This window comes from Oncorhynchus gorbuscha, unplaced genomic scaffold, assembly GCF_021184085.1.
Source record: "Oncorhynchus gorbuscha isolate QuinsamMale2020 ecotype Even-year unplaced genomic scaffold, OgorEven_v1.0 Un_scaffold_587, whole genome shotgun sequence".
NCBI classification, from domain to species: Eukaryota; Metazoa; Chordata; class Actinopteri; order Salmoniformes; family Salmonidae; genus Oncorhynchus; species Oncorhynchus gorbuscha.
In genome coordinates, this window is record NW_025745422.1 from 445,368 (window position 1) to 468,570 (window position 23,203).

The following is a 23,203-nucleotide window of genomic DNA, read 5'->3' on the forward strand; positions in this document are numbered from 1 at the left end:
TTTCATGAGCTGAAATAAAAGATTGCAGAAATTGTCCATATGCACAAAAAGCTTATTTCTCTCAAAACAATTGTCACACAACACAATGCCACAGATGTCTCATGTTGAGGGAGTGTGCAATTGGAACGGTGATTGCAGGAATGTCCACCAGAGCTGTTGCCAGAGAATTTAATGTTAATTTCTCTACCATAAGCCGCCTCCAACATCGTTTTAGAGAATTTGGCAGTACGTCCAACCGGCCTCACAACCACAGACCATGTGTAACCACGCCAGCCCAGGACCTCCACATCTAGCTTTTTCACTAGGGTCTTGACCGGACTGCAGTTCGACATCGAAACTGACTTCATTGGACAAATGCTCACCTTCTATGGCCACTGGCACATTGGAGAAGTGTGTTCTTCACAGATGAATCTCGGTTTCAACTGTACCGGGCAGATGGCAGGCAGTGTGGTGTGGTCCTTCTGTAGTCAGTTGGTGTGGGCGTAACGCCAGGGAGTTGGTGATGTCAATGTTGTGACTCAGAGTGCCCCATGGTGGAGGTGGGGTTATGGTAATGGCGGGCATAAGCTATAGACAACGAACACAATTTTATTTTATCGATGGCAATTTGAATGCAGAGATACCGTGACGATTGGCGTGCCATTCAGCAAGATAATGTTGCAAGAGTCGGTACACAATTCATGAAAGCTGAAAATATCCCAGTTCTTCCATGGACTGCATACTTACCAGACATGTCACCCATTGAGCATGTTTGGGATGCTCTGGATTGACATGTACAACAGAGTGTTCCAGCTCCCGCCAATATCCAGCAACTTCACACAGCCATTGAAGGAGTGAGATAACATTCCACAATCAACAGCCTGATCAACTCTATGCGAAAGAAATGTGTTGCATTGCATGAGGAAAATGGTGGTCACACCTGATACGGACTGTTTTTCTAGTGTGTCTGTGACCAACAGATGCATATCTGTATTGCCAGTCATGTGAAATCCATAGACTACAGCCTAATTTATTTATTTCAATTGACTGATTTCCTTATTTGAACTGTAACTCTGTAAAATCTTTGATATTGTTGCATTTATATATATTTTTTCAGTGTAGTTAGTTGTTGTACAAACATGCTGCATTGACCTTGTTGACTGACAGAGTGGGGCGGGAGGGTGAGTGGCAGACAGTTCCGCCATAGGCTGAGCGCATGGTGCTGTTAGAGTTGGCACTAGAGAGGCTGGAGGTGGTGCCATTGAACTGGAGAGAACACACAGACAGAGTTAGTTAGTGATGCCAAAAGCTCACGTTATTAATGCGCAACTATTTAAAACACAAGCCAGTGATTGTGTTAGCCTGAGTGTCCAGTCTTGTTTCTGCTTTAGCCACCTTTGTCATACAAACGTAGGCAGTCCAGAAACAGACTGGATACCCAGGCTAAGATTGGTTCACGCAATTGTTCCATGAGTATGAAGGCTAGAAAAAGCAGCAGCAGTCACTGGAGTGGTACCTTTCGTGCTTTGCTGGGGGTAGTTGTGCCAAGGAATCTCCTTTTGGTAGGCGTCCGGACAGCTGTCCCATACAGCATATCCACCTCAATCTGCTTGCTCTTTTTCAGTTGCTGTTACAATGAAATATAGATCAAAGTATTGTAACAAAGTAAGCTTTTAGCTGCACAGATCTAACCCTAACTTGAGACAAGTGTGTAACAAATGATGATGGGTCCAGTTTCCCAGATCCAAATGAAACCTAATCCTGGACTGAAAAACACTTCTTTGGTCATGCTTCTTAGTCCAGGACTAGGTTTGATCTGGGTCCAGGAAAGAGGACCAATACTGTATCTCTCAAGTTAGGATTCTGCCCTCAAATGAGTAACCATGTCTTTACCCTCTCCAGCTTCTCATTCTCTTTCTCGATGCGGTGCAGCTCCCACTGCTCCTCTACAAACTGCAGGAACTTCTGTCCATTCACCAGGAACTCCCTGGCCTGCTCCTGCTCCCACACATCAATCTGAGCCTTCAGCTTCTTCTCAAGCTGGACAAACAAAACAAAAATATAGGGATATAGCCAAGTGTTTTACAGTATAGTATGTGTTTATATAGCATAGCATTATGTACGGCTGGTAAAAGAAACAGCGCCTTGTCATGTTTGTATGTACAGTAGCTACCCCCCTAACAAGGGAATAATACAGACTCCTGTCTTTTTCAAAAGGATTTACCTTGGGCAGGCTTTTGTGGAGCTCGGCTTTCTGTTTCTCCTCTTTCAGCAGATTCCCTCCTCTGTTGGTGAACCTGGAGGGGTCTGTGGCTTTTTTCTGTGGGGATAAAAAGGTCATGCCAGGGGTTAAAACCACCTAAGGTTGATGACTGTGCCTGCCTCCTTAGAAATCTAAATTAGCAGTATATAAAAATTCAGACACACAAAAAATAATTTTGTTGTTGGTCAATTTAAGCTAGAGATGTTTTTTTTTGCATTGGATGCGTCTCATTCCACTGCATCCGCCTATGTAACACTTCCGCATTTGGGGTGAAAGGTGACAGAGCGGTGTTTGTCAGACCATGAGACATACCGAAAATTGGTCTTATTGGTCTTTGCACAAAATCGTCTGTAGCGTCCAAACGGTTTTGCCTACAAACTATCATGACCCTCTTTGGAAACATTTTGCTCCACGACCCCCACAAGCATCTTGGGACTTGTCTGAAGTTGGTACAGACGATCTGACAACTTCTGTCTATACGGCCGAACAGTTTGGGCTACATACTAGTACATTGGTTGTTTTTCTCTAGGACACCCACAGGCCTCACAAGACTCATCTGAAAGTCCCTCGGTACCGGTTGACAATTTTTCAAAAATGAAAGTAGAGTACCAGTCAAAGGTTTGGACACACCTACTCATTATTGTCTTTATTTTTTACTATTTTCTACATTGTAGAATACTAGTGAAGCTATCAAAACTATGAAATAACACATGGAATCATGTAATAACAAATAAAGTATTAAATGTATTTTATATTTGAGATTCTTCAAAGTAGCCACCCTTTGCCTTGAGCTTTGCACACTCTTGGCATTCTCTCAACCAGCTTCATGAGGTAGTCACCTGGAATGCATTTCAATTAACAGGTGTGCCTTGTTAAAAGTTCATCAATTTGAGCCAATCAGTTGTGTCGTGGCAAGGTAGGGGTGGTATACACAAGATAGCCCTATTTGGTAAAAAAAGACCAAGTCCATATTATGGCAAGAATAGCTAAAATAGTGAAACGACTATCCATCATTACTTTAAGACATGAAGGTCAGTCAATGCGGAAAATTTCAAGAACTTTTAAAGTTTCTTCAAGTGCTGTCGCAACAACCATCAAACACTATGATGAAACTGGCTCTAATGAGGACTTCCACGGGAAAGGAAGGCCCAGAGTTAAGTTCATTAGAGTTAACTGCACCTCAGATTGCAGCCCAAATAAATGCTTCAGAGTTCAAGTAACAGACACATCTCAACATCAACTATTCACAGGAGACTGCATGAATCAGGCCTTCATGGTCAATTTGCTGTAAAGAAACCACTACTAAAGGACACCAATAAGAAGAAGAGACTTGCTTGGGCCAAGAAACAAGAGCAATGGGCATTAGGCTGGTGGTCCAAATGTAAGATTTTTGGTTCCAACCGCTGCATCTTCGTGAGACGCAGAGTAGGTGGACGGATGATCTCTGCATGTGTGGTTCCCACCGTGAAGCATGGAGGAGGTGGTGTGATGGTGCTTTGCTGGTGACGTTGTCAGTAATTTATTTAGAATTCAAGGAACACAACCATCATGGCTACCACAGCATTCTGCAGCGATTGGCCATCCCATCTGGTATACGCTTAGTGGGACTATCTTTTGTTTTTCAACAGGACAATGACCCAACACACCTCCAGATTGTGAGGGCTATTTGACCAAGGAGAGTGATTGAGTGCTGCATCAGATGACCTGGCCTCCACCATCACCCGACCTCAACCCAATTAAGATGGTTTGGGAGGAGTTGGACCTCAACCCAATTAAGATGGTTTGGGAGGAGTTGGACCACAGAGTGAAGGAAAAGCAGCCAACATGTGCTCAGCATATCTGGGAACTCCTTCAAGACTGGAAAAGCATTCCTCGTGAAGCTGGTTGAGAGAATGCCAGGAGTGTGCAAAGCGGTCATCAAGGCAAAGGGTGGCTACTTTGAAGAATCTGAAATATATTTTTGTTTAACACTATTTTGGTTACTACACAATTCCATGTGTTGCATACACGTAAGAAAAAATATATAATAATAACAAGTTTCCTGACCTTTCTTATATCTCTTACACTTCAGAACAACCTACTTTCTATGTAGTAAATTTGTTATTTAATGCATTTGTATGGGCTAATAGCAGTAAGACTCCCCAAAAATGTGTCATTTGTACAAATATTTTTTTGTAATTCAAAATTAAAATGTTATGTTATTTAACTTCAAAATTGTTTGGATGAAACAGCCTAGGTAATTCAAAAATAAACAATAAACATTTTCTTAAAGTGAACTATCCCTTTAAAGCCCATTTAAAAATGTTTAAAAAGATGATTGCACTTGTCTTTTCCTACTAGCACCAACTTTGCTGATAACGTCATTATTGACAAAAATGTACAAACTACAACTGTGATATGTGGTTGTCTCACCTAGCTATTTTAAGATGAATGCACTAACGGCAAGTCGCTCTGGATAAGAGCGTCTGCTAAATGACTAAAATGTTTCCACGGTGCTTCTCCACTGCTAACCTCTAGTTCCAGGAAGAGTCTCCAGCTCTCCTCCCAGCGTTGAACCCCCTCAAACAGATCCTTGTGTTCTTCATAGTGCTGCTTCAGCCTCAGGATCTCAGCTTCGTGCAGCCCCAACAGCTGCTCTGTAAAATCATCTGAATGAGGGAAAAACAAATAATTAAATGTACTATTAAAAATCAGTCACATTGATTTTATTTTGCCTTTTCAAAAGGGAAAACTAAATGCCTGGGTATGTAATGCACCGGGTATGTGATTAATAAGTTAACAATCATAACACACATTATTCACTAGAAAGACTTCTCTGAGTCTTCATTCATTGATTGGTCTACCAAAGCTTGTGTTTAACCTGTAATCAAAACCCAACATACTGCTAAAGTAGGGCACAAAGGCCTGCTGCTGATCACTGCTGAAGAAGCATTTCTCCCAGAGCCATGCCATCTCTGAGCGGATGGCTTCAGTAACGTTTCGCATGTTCAGTCGTTTGAGCTCCATCAGTCGCCTGCCCTCTGCCTCCAACTGAGGTGTGAAAAAGAAGAGAGAACAATTTGGTTCTTTGATTCTAACATTTTCTTGATTAATAGACAGACCTTGTTTAGAAACAGCTTTAGAATGCCAGATAGAGTACTGGAGACAATGGTGACTAGCCAAGGTACAAACCAGAGGGGTATACATACTACAAAGCAGGATCAATTAGATAACTTTTTTTTTTTTAACACCATAAACAACTATTGACTTTCTGGTTCATTAAGAAAGCTAAACTTAGATATGGGTTTTAAGTTGTTGAGTCAATTAGACCAAGCCCATTTCAAGCTTATCTTTCAAAAATAAATAAAAACAGTTATTTCAGAATATTTAGGCAAGTAAGGGGTCAACATTTGTTTATTGGGCTTTGGTCAAAATAAGTGCACTAGAAAGGGATTAGGGTGCCATTTGGGACATAAGCTAAGTGTGTTCACTGACAGCATCCAGGTTCTTCTTCTTGGAGGCGACCATGTGCTCTGAGAAGAGCTCTCTCTCCTCCTGGGGCACCTGCAGTCTGTCCCACAGCTCCTGGATCTTCTCCCTGTGAGCCTCACACACCGCCTGGTTCTCTGCCTTCCTCTCCTCTAGCTAGATAGAACAACATAGACACGGGACGGTCAGTAAAGGAGCACTATGGAAATGGGTACGTTCCAGAACGTTTGTATTGTCTTTACATGGGGCGTGACTGCAATAAAGACCTGGAACACGGCCAATGACAGATATTAGCAACAAAATGCAAATTAATATATTTACATGATCTATAGTGAAATGATAATGAACTGATACAGTATTGTTGAAATGTAATGCGTGTAGGTCAACTGGTTTTCTACTGTATTGTGGTGGTGAGCAGATCAACTTTGCTCATTCTGCACAGACATTGCAAAGTATCGCTCAAACCATCATCTCAAACATATTGGATTAGTTCCATTCTCACTTGGCCGAGGAGGAGTTTGAGTGAGGCGATGTTGTCTTTGGACAGGCAGAAGGCCTCCTGGTCCTCGCAGATGATGTCCTTCTCGAAGCTGGTCTCTGGCAGCTGGTCCAGGTCATCCATGCACAGGATGATCTGCCTCTTGATGCCCACAAACTCAGCATGCCGCCGCTCCTGGCCACAGGCAGAGAGATATGCCGTTAGAGATCTCCTCAAATGTGTATATTAGTTTACATCAGTGTTTTCCCCCAATATTATTTTCTCTAAGTGAGGCGCAGAATCAATGGCCAACATCTTTTGACTTTACTACAAACAATTCAACTAATCATGAATCTAGATTAAAGACGGAGAGTAGTTGAATCAGCAAATAAGTGCCGGGCTGAAACAAAATGGCAGAACAAACAGCAGCTCTGCAGGAGCAGGCTTTGAAGTATGCACCATCATTCACATCTACGTTCAAATAACATGTTTTCTTTCAAATCCTTTGAGTATTTGATTGAACCTGCATGATGTATCACATGGGGTTTGCTCCTTTGGGACTATTCCATTAGTTCCATTGCGCCAGGTAAACTCAATCAAGTGCAGCTACATTATGTTTTTCTAAACAAATACTACTGGTATGTGAATCCAGGGTCTGCTTTTATTACAAATCCCTATCCACCTTCTCTGTGGTCTGGCTGGCGATGTGCTGGCGGAAGCCGTCCAGCTGCTCCAGGGAGGGCACGGTGTTAGGGTCGAGGGCGTAGGGGTCCGAACACAGAGTGTCACATAGGTCCTGGTCGCGCTCCGTCAAGGCCTTCAGCTGCTGCATCCTCTGGGTCCGCTCCTTCACCAACATCTCCACCTGGGTCCGGATCTCCTTCTCCTGCTGCAGCATGGTGACGCCCCTCTCCTCCTGGTGAGAGAAAAGGTATTGGGTGAAGTTGCCCCTAGACACTGTATTTCCCCCACTAATGGTTAAGGTGAGTATTGAGGAGGGGAAACTGATCCCAGATCTGTACCCAGGGAAGGCACCAGGGTTGGGGTTAATGCTATTTACATTTAGAGTATTCAGGAAGTAAACTGAAAAGAGAATTTCAGTTTACATCCTGAATTGGCCCCAACCCTGGAAGACTTCTCCAAAGAAATCTTCAAATTTGAAAATGGACTTATCTAAACTGGAATGGCCTCATTCCCTTCTTTTCCATAATAGCCCTTTTTTCTCCATCCACTCATCTTCAAGAAATGGACAGCAATAAGTCCATAAATCATCATAGTAAGCAGTACATGCTGTATCCTAGAAATATAATTACTAGAAAGGACAAAGCCAATCAGACCATGGAAATTTGATTGGGACATTGATTTGAATCCCTATCCACCAGTCATTATATTTCAATGTATTATGTCATTTGCATTCTAGTAAAACTTTTCAGACCCTGTTAGAAACTTTTAGGATGCTTACCTCAAATGGGGGTAGCTGCAGTTCCAAGCACAGCGTATCCAGTTGTTTGCGACAGGCTTCGATGCTGCTCAACAGTCTGGTCCTAAGAGACTCCTCCTCTGTTATCATCATGTCTAACAAACTCTGATGAGAGATGTGCAGAAATGACTAGTCAGTCCACATATAGGAAGGAATACATACTTGTGAATTAGCTACATATACAAATCTCACATTTAGCAGACTAAATAGATAGGGCATAAGTGTGATGTAGCCTAGCAACACACCCCTCAAAAGTAGGTTAGCTAGCTACTGTTCTAGCTCTTCACCAGACGCCCTGGAGCAGAGCTAGCTAGTTAACTAGCTACAGCAGGTGCACAGACAGGTGTCACGGCTTTGAGAATGTTGTTTCTTGGAGAATTACACTCTATGCTTGAGTGTCAATTTGTTCTGACTCACCTTGATGTGATTCTTGACCACATTGGTTCTCTGTAGTCTTTGGTCTTCTGGTATTCCTATCTCTTCCCAGATGTCCTTCAAGTGGCAGAGAGCTTTATTCAGGCAAGCCACTGACTCGGCTGCGAGCACCTCACTGGAATGGGCCGGGGACATATATAAAAATGTTTAATTTTTGGACTGGCATGACTAGTTAAAAAGTTACTTGACTTTACTGGACAGCATTAACGTTATTGTCAATGTCGTCCTGCTATTGTAATTTATCAGTCTTTGAATTGATAACACACAGCAGTCCATCCTTCATTCAGCTTTGCAGACACACCCAGTCGTTAACTGTTAACGTTACAGTATAGTACAATCAAATAAGTTATATCTGTGGTATTACAGACAGTAACGTTAGGTAACGTGCTCGCAGCCTAGTCTGTGAATAACTGTCTAGCCTAAACGTTAGTCATTCCTGGCAAATTGACATCTACCGTTTGCTAAAATGTTGATTTAGCTAGAAACTCATAATCTTTAGTAATCTTGCAATTTCTATATAGGTAGCTAGGTATAACGTTAGTCACAAAACACTGATGCTGTTAAATTAGCTAACAGCTAGCTTGACATTTCAATTCTGCATGCCAAATGCAATACTTTTTACGAATACAATTCACTTGCCTCTTCCTCATCGTGATGTCCCAGTAATTAAGTCAGTTTTGTTGAAGTTTGCAGCAAAACTTCTCATAAATCCTCAAATCTCTGTCCTTCAGCTTCGCCTGTGTTAATTCTCTCTCAAGTCAAGCCGTTTCTGTCCGATTCAAAAATATGCATCAAATTGCGGTCTTGTTTCTCATTGGTTGAGGACGGCCATTATGTCATCGTCTAGACATGGTGGTACCATGTGCGCATGCGCAAGGGCGTGGACTTAAGAAGACGAACAGTTATTACCAGTAAAGTGACAGACATGCTTTCAAATGTTACCGCACAGAGACGTCATTGTTTATTTACCTACACGTATTTGATATCGTAAGATTCATAAATATCATTTATTATAAATCACAGACAACAAATAAAACATCATATTTATTTTGTACTGTGGACAGAAAACAACATTCTTTGTACACCTTTTGCAGATGGTATAGCACTATGATGGAATATATTACAAAGTCAATCATTTTTTTCCTGAATCAGATCTATCCTAGACAGTGACTGCTTCCAATACAAGACTCTGAATAGCAGGTGCAAGCATGTAGCTTGTTGTCATATTGTTAATGCAAATTGTCCAAAAAGTCATCTGTATGTGTCCCCATGATGTCTTGGACCACAAGCTGGATGCTTCCATTGGCAATGATAGAAAGACCCCAGGACTCATGCATGGTTGTCCAACATAGACTCCAGAAGTCTGGCACTGTTTGTGATAGCTGTGGTCACCACAATGAATTTAAGACCTAGAAACACCATAGAGAGAACACATTATCCACTTTTATTCAACTTGTATTTATACAGAAAATCCCAATTGAGAGCCAAGGTCTCTTTTTCAATGGTACAAAGTAATTATGTAGAACCCGCTTGACCTATATAAAACATGTATTGTAAACTATGTAGTCACCACAATAAATGTATAACCTAGGAGAAATAGAGGTAGAAATAGGGGCATGAATATACATTTCCTTAGCTCACACCCTCTACATTTTCCCTGTCAGCATTGGGATTCGAACCGGCAACCCTCTGGTTACTGGCCCGCCTCTCAAGACTTCTGCTGTTCCCTACATTGGCACACTGATACATTTCTAGTACCACCACCTTCCAGAATCCCAATATAAAGCCTTCCTTACCTTTCTCTCTGCCCAGAAAGCGTAGTGCTGAGATCTCTGAGAAGGTGCACCCACCCAGGAACATGACTAGGATGATACGCTGGGAATCGGTCTTCACCCTTGCGTCTGATCCGTTACTACCTGCTGAGAGAGGGGGGGTAGAGAGCGAGAGAAAATAAAGAACTGGAATTCTCTGAGTGTTCCCCTTTCCTCATAGGACTTTCCATTCAAAAGTGCCATTTACATACATTTCAGTGTGAATGACAAGCCCACTTGTCTTACCTGTGACTGCAAATTCATGTCCGTTGAGCATGCGGGTGACTTCCTCGAGCCCTGTCCAGCCATCACGCTCCAATACCTGCAGACGTAGCACAAGCAGAATACTTTTTATTATATCACTAATTGAAACCACACTTCTGTCTTAGTATCCATGAGTTCATTCATATTGGAGTCCACCTACCTGTTCGATGAGTTTGCAGCTCAATGGAATGTAGGCTCCACTGAAGATATAGGCCATGTCTCGAGGGACACGGAGGTCATACTCTTCATCTGACTTAGGCACCTTGATATAGATATAGTAAGGACATCCGGTTTCATTGCAATACTGTTTGGTTATGGAGTTAATTTAGGGCAGTGTTTCCCAAACTATATATAAAGAAAATCGCTCTTGGTTCTTAGAACCAGGGTTTTGTCAGAAACCTCCGGTAGCCACTAGATACCGTTGTAATAAACAGAGGTTTCTGTTTTCTTCCTACAAATGTGGCTCAATCTTTTAAATGGTTCAAGATACAAAATATTATGACCCCATTACTGTCAGATTAGACTCTCAGGAACACATATGTATCTTCTGTTTCCCTCCACAATGCCCACAAGCCACGCAGGACTCATTAAAACAGACTGGACAAGACCAGGCACTAAATTAAACTGAAGATCAGACAACATTATTGTCTGATGATCTTCTGAACTTATACCTTTCCTGGTGCATTTTAGTCACTTAAAACCATATTTCCTTCAGATTGAAATACTGACAAAAGTACAGTCAGACTGATTTATAATAGACTGTCATATCCTAAATGTAAACATTCGCCGTTGATAACATCAGTTTTTTAACATGGTGGAGTCAACTTTTTATTTATGTCAAAAACGGGTCGCAGCCAAAATCGTTTGGGACCCTGTTTTATGGTGAGTTTCCTGGCCATTTCCCAGCCTAGTCCTGAACTAAAAACAACATTTCCTGGCCATTTCCCAGCCTAGTCCTGAACTAAAAACAAAGTTTCATGGAGACTCCAGGACTAGGCTTAATCTGTGTACACGAATTCGCCCTATAATGTTTAGTGAAATTTCATGAAGTAACTCAATACATGGGTATGTTTTTAATATGGTAATTGCTTTGTTAATTAAATTAAAAGACTACATACCAGATTGAGCCTCCTGCCCAAGGCACGGAAATTGCTCTTCTTGGCCAGGGAGGAGAAGGCATCAGTCAGCTTTCCTAAAATAGAACATGTTGAAAGGTTCAAGAGCTGATATTTTGCAGAGCATCTTGTCATTGTCAGGACTCTAAAGTACAGTATATCTATGATGTATATTTTGTGGGTAGTAGTAGTCTCAAAAATGTAAATCACTATACCCTCACTTGGTTCAGATAAGTCAGTCTCTCACTATTCTTAATTAGCTTAATTTCCTTATCCCAATTCCTTATTACAATGACTTGACAGGTTAAAGAAACCTATTCAGACACTTCAACTAGTGGTGGTCATTCAGGAAAGGAAACGAGGAGAAAAACAAAGTCGTTTTATACAGTAACGGTATTGGGACCCGGCCTGTATTAAATACAGTAACGGTGGGACCCGGCCTGGGACCCAGCCTGTATTAAATACAGTAACGGTATTGGGACCCAGCCTGTATTAAATACAGTAACGGTATTGGGACCCAGCCTGTATTAAATACAGTAACGGTATTGGGACCCGGCCTGTATTAAATACAGTAACGGTATTGGGACCCAGCCTGTATTAAATACAGTAACGGTATTGGGACCCAGCCTGTATTAAATACAGTAACGGTATTGGGACCCAGCCTGTATTAAATACAGTAACGGTATTGGGACCCAGCCTGTATTAAATACAGTAACGGTATTGGGACCCAGCCTGTATTAAATACAGTAATGGTATTGGGACCAGCCTGTATCTGACCTGCGGTTTTGTCGTTGACCAGTTTGCCCACTCTGCTCTCCATGACAGTGAGGGTCTCTCCAGGCTGCTGCTCCACCAGCAGGCCTAGCTGCTTCAGGTTGGAAAACGTCAGTAGGTGTTCAATGCCATAACTCTGAGAGAGGAAATAGGACACAGAACTATATAACAAGGAAAAGGCTCCAACAAAACAACAATGGAAATACAAAGATACAGAAGGAATCCAGTCAAAATGCACATTACACTGACAATGTTACACAGTAACACACTAGCGGGCCAAACTTGGTCTGGGATGTCATCATTTTGTGGTTGTAAAATGGTTGGTTGTATAGACGTCTTTTTTCCTGACAACGTCAAGATATCTGGGACTGGGAGAGGTCATATTTTTCTGGTCACTACATTTATTTTCTTCCTCCAACTAGTACACGACATGACCATGACATCACAAAAGATGTCAGCCTGATATCATTGCAACCAGTTTTTCCCAACCAGTGCTATATATAATTTAAAACAATACCTATGATACCAGAACCCACCTGTAGAAACTGGGCTTTTAATGACCGATAATCTTTGGGAAGGAGGCCTGAGAGAAAATATAAACAGCTGATTTAAAAGGACTAAGAATCTTATCATGAGATCAATTATATTTTCATGTGTTTGGTTAAAAAACATCTCTGTGAAGTCTCACCGTTTTCTGTGAGAGACAGCAGACAAAGGAGTCTCATACTTTCCACCATAGAGACCTAAGGTGGATGATAACACAATAAGGTGGACGATAACACAATAAGGTGGACGATAACACAATAAGGTGAACGATAACACAATAAGGTGAACGATAACACAATAAGGTGAACGATAACACAATAAGGTGGACGATAACACAATAAGGTGGACGATAACACAATAAGGTGGACGATAACACAATAAGGTGGACGATAACACAATAAGGTGGACGATAACACAATAAGGTGGACGATAACACAATAAGGTGAACGATAACACAATAAGGTGAACGATAACACAATAAGGTGAACGATAACACAATAAGGTGAACGATAACACAATAAGGTGAACGATAGCTTCCTCCAGGTTTACAGTTTGATGTGGTTGGAGAGAATAATTATAGTTACAAAGAAACAATAATGTGCCAGGATGATTGATGAACACAATCTGTAATATAAATCTTATTGGGCCGATTTAGCACTATGATTACCTGTATGCATGTAGCATTCGTAGAAATATAATGAATAGAACGGGTTTGGAGGCTCTACTTCTGGCAATTTGACTGGTAAACTCATGGGTACACTCAGAATGGCTGCCAGTCCAGCCATTATGACATCATTGACTTGAATGGAGACGCCCTTTCTATTCATTATATTTCTATAGTACCATTATCTTCCAGACAATCTCACCTGTCTATTGATATGCTCCTCTATGTAGGTAATACATTCACGGATTTCAAACCCCTCCAGTAAGGCTGTCGGGTGGAGAAATAAGTATCAGTTATTATGCAATGCAGGAAATGGGATTCATATGGGGAAAAAGCATATGCCTCAAAGTACAGTATAGCCTATGTAATGTAATATTACAGTGCTCTGTCTTCAACAGCTCTTGGAAGTCCTGCTTCGTTTTCTTCTTCATCATCGACTCACTGGCACCAATATCTGAAGAGAGACATGTCTTTTTAAAGGGATACTTCAGGATTTTTGCAATGAAGCCCTTTATCTACTTCCTCAGTCTGATGAACTCATGGATACCATTTGTATGTCTCTACATCCAGTATGAAGGAAGTTAGAGGTAGTTTCTCGAGCCAATGTTAACTAGTGTTAGCGCAATGACTGAGGGTCTTTGGTATCTAATAGCATACGAGCAGTTACCATAGACTTCCATTCATTCATAGGATCCTGTGTGGTGCAGCGGTCTAAGGCTGCATCGCAGTGCTAGAGGCGTCACTACAGACCCGGGTTCAATCCCAGGCTGTATCACAACCGGCCGTGACCAGGAGTCCCATAGGGCGGCACACAATTGGCCCAGCGTCGCCCAGGTTAGGGGAGGGCTTGGCCGGGGTAGCCTGTCATTGTAAATAAGAATTTGTTCTTAACTGACTTGCCAAGTTAAATAAAAACAAAAAATAAATTGCGCTAACACCAGTTAACAACTTCCTTCAAAATGCACGCAGACATAGAAATGGTCTCAACCAATTCATTTGACTCTGGGGAAGTAGAGACTCAATACTCACGCAGACTGAGGAGCCGATGCTCCTGTTTTAACCCTTTCAGCTCCTCCGACACAAACGTCTTCATCTGTTTAATGTCCATTCCACTACGCTTCTGTAATGACAGAGACGGAGAGAGATGAATAATCGTCAAACATGAACTTCTACTCTGATGTAAAGAAAGCTCTAAGGGGGCATTTAAAACAAATATTATGCATCCACGCAGGGCAACACTTCACCAGGGGGGAATTGTTGGAAATTATAAATGTGCTGTCAATCAGCTTACCATACCTAGCAAATAAAGGTAAACAAATCAATTGGAAGCACAAAGGCTCATATAGATGTAAATATGGTCAGAATGAAACACTCACATCATATGCAGTCTGGAGGTTTCGGGCCTTTTGACTTAGGAAGCCAAACACCTGGGAGAAATGCTCGTTCCTGATCTCGTTAAAAACCTGAGATAGAAGCACGCACAAATTCCAGTGAGACTTTCATCCTTAAACCAGTGATGGGGAAATGATATCAATTCAACCGTGTTATACTTCTAAAAGGACAACCTTATCTTGAGAGTTTAGCATCACTTTTATACTCTTGTCAGAGGAGGTGACATCTGGACAAAACTCCACACATCCTATAGGACAAAGAGATGGATTAGAATTCCATACAGACAATGGACATGCAATAAGATCTTAATGCCATTTTATGCATTGTAACTGTAATGGTATACAGCAATAAGAGGCTTCAGTGTGTGTGGTCCTTGACTAGGACACAATATATAAAGACCACATTATTTGCAGTATAGCTATTTCAAAGTAGAGACTGTAATCAGAGCAAATATCATTGCTTACCACATTTAATTCTGAAAATATCGTCGACAAGTCCTTCATAGACAACCTGGGAACACAGAGGAGTCACAAGGTCCACATCTGCAAAGAGAATGAGAGAAAACATTAGTATGATATCAGCTATTATTATGACAAGTATCACCCTATTGTTATACTTAAAGGAGAATTCCATTCCAAATCCACATTTTCATACGTTAGTCTGTGAGAATGAATAACAACATTATCCAATAGCATATTTCAAATGTCAAAAAATGAGAGCAACAAATAAGACAAACGTCACAACTGCCGTGATTCACAGTTCAAGAAAGATCTACCTCTGTCAATGAGAAACACATTTCCGATCTCCGCTTGACGCGCTCTCTGTTCCCCCTCCTCCACCTGCTCCCTCCACGATTCATACGCCATCTGAACCGGGCAAGAAACCAGACATACCGTTAACACATACTCTATGAATCTCATCTAAATCATGGTGTTTGAAAATCTAAATAATCTGTACCGGTGCTGATTTCTGACTGTGTCTGCATTCAACAACATACAGCTCTACCTTGATGAACAAGACAAGACTGGTTGGCTGAAACATAAACAGACTGGCACCCGTAGTAAATCATTCATTCAGTACCATCTAGAATCATAATCCCAGATGTATTTTAGCTTTGTTTTAATTCAGTATACAAGTCAGCTAAAGGCTGAATTGCGGTATACAAAAGTATATTAAAGAGTGTTGATGTACTGAGCTGATCTTACCTTGGAGCATCGTCCGATCCCATACACCTTAGAGAAGGGGCCGTAGACAGAGTGTAGGAGATGCAGGGCACTACCCGCTGTTCTCACCCAGCGCTGGTCTCCCTCCTGTGGACACACAGGTCATGCTTGTTAGCAAAATAATTAGCACTATGAATATAACCACGCTAGTCCCAGTACTAGGTTGTTAGTTATATGCCAAAATGTGTTACTAATTTGTTATTACACTGTACCTGCTTATGTAACTACTACATGTAAATACATAATTTTTGCATCATAAAGTGGGACTGATATTCCTAAATACAGCTCCCATCAGCACTACTGTCTATCATTACCAAGAAGTAGTCTCTGAAGAATTCCGGAAGCTCCAAGCTAATGATGTCATCGTCCAGGGGCAGGAGGTAGAATGACCACTCGTCAGTAGTCACATCTTCACAAGGGAGTGAAAAAGTGTCTGTTAACATTCAAACATCTGGAATATCAAAATATGAATATGAAATATCAAAAGACACCTACCACCAAAGATTCCCTGCTCCTCCAAAAGGTTCTCGCATGCATAAAACTGTAAGAGACACGGAAAGCGAGAGAAGAATGAGCAAAGAAAACAAATATAATTGTTTTATTGCAGAGAGTATACAATAACTACATAATAATCACCTTCTGGGGGCTAAATATGATCTTGTATCTTCTGAATCTCCCAAATGCTTTGTCTGCATTGACCACATCTGGAAAAAGAAACCAATTTGTCAGTGGATATAAGAAACAGCCATGAACCGTCCTGTATAACTACCCGTACGAAGCACCTGGGAAACGGCACTCTACTCACTGCTGTCAGACTGTATAATAACTCTACCTCTTTAATGGTTTACCCCCTCAATTTTTTTTGGTTTTACAATCACATTTTAATATTTCAATTTCCATTCTAAAAAATGTCCTGTAATGTTTCAAGTGTTCTGTATTCTATTTATGTAATGTATTATGTGTTATGTATTTAAATGAGTGTTTTGCAATTATTAGTCATGTAAATTTTGCATTTCTTCAGTTGATCTGTGAGCAAGAATAAATCAAACTCATAACAGAGTGATTTCCCTCATTGTCTTCCCGATCAAGGACATGAAATCAGAAGCCTTTGTTTGCACAGTAACACAACGTACTCCAGAAGCACTGTCGATAATACCACCGATCCAGAAAAGACAAGGCATTTCAAAGTCTGGGACGACAGTAATACAGTCATTCATTTCTCAGGGAATAGCGTTGCTAACTTAATCTTTCACTGCATTGGCATCCCAAGAATTACACTTTAATGAAATACAATATGAATCACCTGATTTTCAATATCAGGGTGCCACCATTCTACTTACCACATATCCACTTGACAGTTTTTATTCTTGGATCGAAGATCAGGAAGCATAGTCTGTTCAAGGAAGGCACATTATTATTGTTAGTGTTACAACATTGTTATGTTACAACATTGTTATGGCTGTGTTACAACATTGTTATGGCTGTGTTACAACATTGTTATGGCTGTGTTACAACATTGTTATGGCGGTGTTACAACATTGTTATGGCAGTGTTACAACATTGTTATGGCTGTGTTACGACATTGTTATGGCGGTGTTACGACATTGTTATGGCGGTGTTACGACATTGTTATGGCGGTGTTACGACATTGTTATGGCGGTGGACATTGTTATGGCGACATTGTTATGGCGGTGTTACGACATTGTTATGGCGGTGTTACGACATTGTTATGGCGGTGTTACGACATTGTTATGGCGGTGTTACGACATTGTTATGGCGGTGTTACGACATTGTTATGGCGGTGTTACGACATTGTTATGGCGGTGTTACGACATTGTTATGGCGGTGTTACGACATTGTTATGGCGGTGTTACGACATTGTTATGGCGGTGTTACGACATTGTTATGGCGGTGTTACGACATTGTTATGGCGGTGTTACGACATTGTTATGGCTGACATTGTTATTGTTACGACATTGTTATGGCGGTGTTACGACATTGTTATGGCGGTGTTACGACATTGTTATGGCTGTGTTACGACATTGTTATGGCGGTGTTACGACATTGTTATGGCGGTGTTACAACATTGTTATGGCGGTGTTACAACATTGTTATGGCGGTGTTACGACATTGTTATGGCTGTGTTACAACATTGTTATGGCGGTGTTACAACATTGTTATGGCTGTGTTACAACATTGTTATGGCGCTGATACTTGTTCCTCCAAGACAATAAAAGAGAAGCGGATCTATGGAACTACAATCGGATTTGCTACTTACTGATCTGAGGTGCTGACAATGGGTTTGTGTTCCACTTTGTAAAGCTTATCCACATCATGTTGCTACAAGGAGAAGGGTGACAAAGATTGTATAGGACTGAACCTCATTGTAACCTGGTAAACTGATATATGTAAGGACAGGCAATCAATATGGTATACAGAAATATTCAGAAACATAAAAATGACATGTACCTTTAGTGTTGTGACATTAGCAATGCGGTCCAGGGGGCTCATCAAATCTGCCTCAATGAACAGGTCCTTCCTCCCAGGTAGCTTTAAACCAGGGGAGTAAAAATGCAGTATGATGATGATGAGGATGATGAATATACCTAATCAATCCCCAGAAGAGGAATTTAGAATTGCTACCAGCAGTAGAGACTAATATACATTACAGAAACATAGAGGGACAGTTTCCCAGACACAGATTAAGCCTATAGAATCTCAATTGAAACAGATTTTTAGTCCAGGACCAGGACTGTCTGGGAAACTGACCCAGGCTTTACAACTTTAATAGGATCCATGACTTGTGTGAGTACTTGTGGATACTAAGACACAAGACAATTGATAACCTGAGTGGGGGAAGATGAGTGGAGTAGTCCTACCTGTTCTAGTAGGTAAATGAGCTGGTCCCTGGCCAGCCTCTTGAGCAGAGAGAAGTCAGGGAGCTCAGGGGCATCTCTCCTGACACTGTGAGCCATGGGGCCTGAGGTGGAACAGAGTGACACACCTGCCCAACCATTCACCTCCCTGGAAAATACAATCCAGCTGTGATAGGCTACCCACTGGGCACACTCTAATTGAATTAATACTGTTTCCACGTCATTTCAATTAAATTAAGTTTAACCAACGTGGAATAGACATTGAATTGACTTCTTTGCCGAGTGGGTAGCTTCACAATGACAACGAGCTCTGTCTATTGTGCTGACAGTGCAGCAGAGATACAGATTTTGTGCCAACCTGTCACTCAATCGTTTAAAAATATATATTTTTTTATATAGAGACATTACAACAAAAACTGAAGGGGCACAAGTTTCAAATGAGGGGGCTAATCCTTTTGGCTAATCGTGGAACCGGCCCAGCTACAGTATAGTGTATATTTTTTTGAAAAAAAAATTCTCACGGAAATGAAATATACGTTTCGAAAACCGGGTTGAACGCGATTATTATTTACTTTTCTAAACGTTAAAACAGAGCGTCGCATTTTTGTTTACATTGAGACAAATGCGGGTGTAACAGCTGAAACCCTGAAAAGCAACATACAGAGAAGAGTTTTCGAGAGCTAACGTTAGCATACTGTAGTTATCAGCTGATTTAGTAGTCACACCATGATTAACTGTATATGGCAATAAGGACGACGTCAGTCATTAAAACCAAATGTATATACCGTCACTGTATAGGTTATTGGACGATTTAGACGATTTAAAAATGTAAAATAAACCTAAAATGCTCTATCAATTTTAGCTAGCTATGTACATTACCTTGGGTTGTTTCCGGATGTGCAGATGGGATGTTGCGAATCTTTGTTTCACTACGAACAAGTAAATAGAGGGCACCGTATCTCAAGACATGACTGGAGAGAAAAACTGTTTGGAGAACTGTACCTAGTCAATGCACTTTGCTGTTTACAGTATGCAACTTGCTACTAGGAGTTCAGATTTGGTTATATTGTTGCAGACGGTGACATTTTCTGCTGAAAACCACCAAGATCAACGGACTAAAGACCCCAAAGAAACCAACTATCCAATAGGTACCGTAGCCTCTCCCTATTACCTATCAATGATGTAGCTATATAAAAAAATCATTGGTACTAATGTGGTGGAAAAGTGGATTTTTTAAAAGCAAATACCAAGTTGGCAGCATCCAGCACTCACCACGTTTCTTTCCTTTATCCTAAAGATCCTCTTTTGACCATTTAGATGCACCAGGTCCTTAGCAGAGCAAACCTTCCTCATCTTAATTCCAACATCATCACCCGTCTCCATCATAACCATGTTCTCTTCTTTGTTGTCAATGATATGTTTACAGGTGTGGACCAAAGACTCAAAAGAAAGGAAAACCAACACAAAACACAAAGGAGGAGGTGTCCGGTGGCCGGCTGTCAATGTAACAGGGTTATATTGGTGATTCCCTTGCCACTTTATTGTTAAGCCAATGGGTTTTTGGTTTGAGTTTGTCTTGCCTTCACCTACTCAACATGGCATCTTATTGGCTGGTTTGCGTAGCTGGCTTACGAGGGGGGATGTTCCAGTTAGAATCGTCCCAGTGAACAAGCACCAAACCAGCGGTAAGTTGTTGGTTGCCAAGCACTGTACATCAAAAGTGATTTTTATACTCTCAAGTGATGATTTAAATGTACAATTTATATCAAATTGTTTGTAAATGTTATTCGAACATCACACATAAGATGCAGCGGTTTTTGGAGAATATTTGTTGTGCATTTTGTTGTAAAGAATTCCCGCCAGTACTAGCTAGCAACTTACTGTGTCTGGTGGGGGGGTTCATATGTTTTGTACAGTGCGTGAGTGCAGAGTTGGATGGTGAGACGGGCATTGCATGACGTGCAATATTCTGCCGTTCCTATCAGAATAAATCTACATGACTGGTGCTACATGTTGGAGTTCCGTGTCGATGACTGATTGTACACAACGCAAGAAGAGTACTGTTACATCAAGTCACCGTCATTCACCTACCTCGTCACCTGCGGCAGGTCCATGAGTGGGGCAGAGCGGAGGCCCAGTCTGCAGTCAACATATTCGGTCTCGGAGCACCAAGCAGACATGGTGGCAGCAGCAAGGCTAAAAACAACCATCACTCCAGGCCTTGCCCCATGACAGGCTGTCATGAAGTGGTCAAAAGACTGCCAGCCCACCTGAGAAAGCAACACAAGCTTGAAAAGAACTCTCCTCTATACAGAGAGCTTCTTACAGCATCACAGAAGAGAAGGTCAAATGTCAATGAATTAATTTTATGATGTATACTGTGAATAATTATTCTAGCTGATGTATTGAAGTTGAATGAGAAATATGTAATTGAATTGGGACATGATTGAACAAGACAATATTTGGGAAAGGAATAAAGAATGCGCTTGAACTGCCACACAGCTCGACTAACTTCGATGTCTGTTTTCCTTTATCTACAGCAGGCTGACTCAGACACCCTTTCTGAGGCTTGTAACAGATACAGCATAGAAAGACCAGCATCAATTCATATCCAAAGTGGTCACACTCATTTACACACAGACCTTTTTTGTAGGATGTAAACCTTATGTAAGTCCAGTGGTGTAAAGTACTTTAGTAAAAGTACTACTTTAAGTAGTATTTTGGGTATCTGTACTTAACTTTATTATTTATATTTTTGAAAACTTTTACTCCACTACATTTCCCTGACACCCAAAAGTACTCGTTACATTTTGAATGCTTAGCAGGACAGGAAATGTGTCCAATTCACACACTAATCAAGAAAACCTCCTTGGTCATCCCCACTGCCTCTGATCTGGCAGACTCACTAAACACAAATGCTTAGTTTGTAAATTATGTCTGACTGTCGAAGTGTGCGCCTGGCTTTCCGTATAAAACATATTTAAAAAACATTGTGCCGTCTCAGTTGATTATTATAAGGAATTTTAAATGATTTATACTTTTAATTTTGATTCCTAAGTATATTCCAAAACCAAATATTTTTAGACTTTTATTCAAGTAGTATTTTACTGGGTGACTTTTACTTGCGTCGTTATCTTTTAAGGTATATTTACTTTTACTCAAGTTTGACAATTGGGTACTGTTAAACCACTGCGGACAAGTCTGTTCCTAGAAAACCATAGAACGCGAATGGCAATGTCAAAATTGATGAGCAAGAAATTAGCTAAACTCAGCAAAAAAAGAAACGTCCTTTCACTGTCAACTGCGTTTATTTTCAGCAAACTTAACATGTATATATTTGTATGAACATAACAAGATTCAACAACTGAGACATAAACTGAACAAGTTCCACAGACATGTGACTAACAGAAATTGAATAATGTGTCCCTGAACAAATGGGGGGGGGTCAAAAGTAACAGTATCTGGTGTGGCCACCAGCTGCATTAAGTACTGCAGTGCATCTCTTCCTCATGGACTGCACCAGATTTGCCAGTCCTTGCTGTCAGATGTTACCCCACTCTTCCACCAAGGCACCTGCAAGTTCCCAGACATTTCTGGGGGGAATGGCCCTAGCCCTAGCCCTCACCCTCCGATCCAACAGGTCCCAGACGTGCTCATTGGGATTGAGATCTGGGCTCTTCGCTGGCCATTACAGAACACTGACATTCCTGTCTTGCAGGAAACCACGCACAGAATGAGCAGTGTGGCTGGTGGCATTGTCATGCTGAAGGGTTATGTCAGGATGAGTTTGCAGGAAGGGTACCACATGAGGGAGGAGAATATCTTCCCTGTAACGCACAGGGAAGATATTCTATTCACCCCTGGTGAGACAAAACAGTAACTTATCAGTGAAGAGGACTTTTAGCCAGTCCTGTCTGGTCCAGTGATGGTGGATTTATGCCCATAGGCGACGTTGTTGCCGGTGATGTCTGGTGAGGACCTGTCTTACAACAGGCCTATTAGCCCTCAGTCCAGCCTCTCTCAGCCCATTGTGGACAGTCTGGGCACTGATGGAGGGATTGTGCGTTCCTGGTGTAACTCGGGCAGTTGTTGATGCCATCCTGTACCTGTCCCGCAGGTGTGATGTTCAGATGACTTGTTAGATTACTTGTTGGTTATCACTGCATTGTCGGAACTAGAAGCACAAGCATTTCGCTACACTCGCATTAACATCTGCTAACCATGTGTATGTGACAAATAAAATTTGATTTGATGTACCGATCATGTGCAGTTGTTGTTACACGTGGTCTGCCACTGCGAGGACGAGCAGCTGTTCCTCCTGTCTCCCTGTAGCGCTGTCTTAAGCGTCTCACAGTACAGACTTTGCAATTTATTGCCCTGGCCACATCTGTAGTCCTCATGCCTCCTTGCAGCATGCCTAAGGCACGTTCACACA

The 23,203-nt window shown here is 41.4% G+C and overlaps 2 protein-coding genes and 1 long non-coding RNA gene across 8 annotated transcripts in view; 1 reads left to right on the forward strand and 2 right to left on the reverse strand.

Moving 5' to 3' along the window:
- The window catches only part of LOC124018897 (protein regulator of cytokinesis 1-like), a 10,379-nt gene extending 1,506 nt beyond the window's left edge, over positions 1 to 8,873 (reverse strand). For 4 of the 5 annotated variants that reach the window (XM_046334216.1, XM_046334215.1, XM_046334214.1 and 1 more), the window contains exons 1-12: positions 8,743 to 8,873; positions 8,086 to 8,218; positions 7,651 to 7,773; positions 6,871 to 7,104; positions 6,213 to 6,383; positions 5,717 to 5,866; positions 5,125 to 5,272; positions 4,754 to 4,890; positions 2,204 to 2,299; positions 1,873 to 2,019; positions 1,496 to 1,606; positions 1,132 to 1,245 (exon numbers count right to left, since the gene is read on the reverse strand). In XM_046334216.1, the coding sequence (XP_046190172.1) occupies positions 1,132 to 1,245; positions 1,496 to 1,606; positions 1,873 to 2,019; positions 2,204 to 2,299; positions 4,754 to 4,890; positions 5,125 to 5,272; positions 5,717 to 5,866; positions 6,213 to 6,383; positions 6,871 to 7,104; positions 7,651 to 7,773; positions 8,086 to 8,218; positions 8,743 to 8,753 (1,575 nt within the window). In that variant the 5' untranslated portion in view covers positions 8,754 to 8,873. The remainder of the gene's footprint in view (positions 1 to 1,131; positions 1,246 to 1,495; positions 1,607 to 1,872; positions 2,020 to 2,203; positions 2,300 to 4,753; positions 4,891 to 5,124; positions 5,273 to 5,716; positions 5,867 to 6,212; positions 6,384 to 6,870; positions 7,105 to 7,650; positions 7,774 to 8,085; positions 8,219 to 8,742) is intronic. The other variant, XM_046334217.1, reaches the window with a different exon arrangement.
- Positions 8,874 to 9,140: 267 nt separating this feature from the next.
- On the reverse strand, positions 9,141 to 20,230 carry LOC124018898 (vacuolar protein sorting-associated protein 33B-like). 2 transcript variants are annotated; one of them, XM_046334218.1, is made up of 25 exons: positions 20,041 to 20,230; positions 19,648 to 19,697; positions 18,772 to 18,916; positions 18,362 to 18,442; positions 18,171 to 18,232; positions 17,233 to 17,285; positions 16,529 to 16,596; positions 16,388 to 16,433; positions 16,207 to 16,301; positions 15,875 to 15,979; positions 15,445 to 15,535; positions 15,134 to 15,211; positions 14,843 to 14,916; positions 14,654 to 14,740; positions 14,307 to 14,397; positions 13,657 to 13,731; positions 13,480 to 13,544; positions 12,756 to 12,810; positions 12,604 to 12,650; positions 12,071 to 12,203; positions 11,297 to 11,370; positions 10,339 to 10,440; positions 10,161 to 10,236; positions 9,900 to 10,022; positions 9,141 to 9,512 (listed from the first exon to the last, which is right to left on the reverse strand). In XM_046334218.1, the coding sequence occupies exons 3-25, from the start codon at positions 18,865 to 18,867 to the stop codon at positions 9,433 to 9,435; spliced, it is 1,857 nt and encodes a 618-aa protein (XP_046190174.1). In that variant the 5' UTR covers positions 18,868 to 18,916; positions 19,648 to 19,697; positions 20,041 to 20,230; the 3' UTR covers positions 9,141 to 9,432. The 2 variants fall into 2 exon arrangements, with proteins under 2 accessions (XP_046190174.1, XP_046190175.1); XM_046334219.1 differs by lacking the exon at positions 19,648 to 19,697.
- Positions 20,231 to 20,394: 164 nt separating this feature from the next.
- On the forward strand, positions 20,395 to 21,265 carry LOC124018899. The gene is made up of 2 exons (XR_006835698.1): positions 20,395 to 20,453; positions 20,754 to 21,265. It is a non-coding gene; the product is annotated as an uncharacterized LOC124018899 (long non-coding RNA).
- Positions 21,266 to 23,203: the final 1,938 nt, after the last annotated feature.

Excerpts from the sequence above, each read along its gene's own strand:
- LOC124018898 (XM_046334219.1), bottom strand. The coding sequence starts at position 18,867 with ATGGCTCACAGTGTCAGGAGAGATGCCCCTGAGCTCCCTGACTTCTCT. Across the intron at positions 18,233-18,361 it reads CTAATGTCACAACACTAAAG|CAACATGATGTGGATAAGCT; the intron begins GTACATGTCATT and ends TTCTCCTTGTAG. Across the intron at positions 10,023-10,160 it reads ACATGAATTTGCAGTCACAG|CAGGTAGTAACGGATCAGAC; the intron begins GTAAGACAAGTG and ends CCCCTCTCTCAG.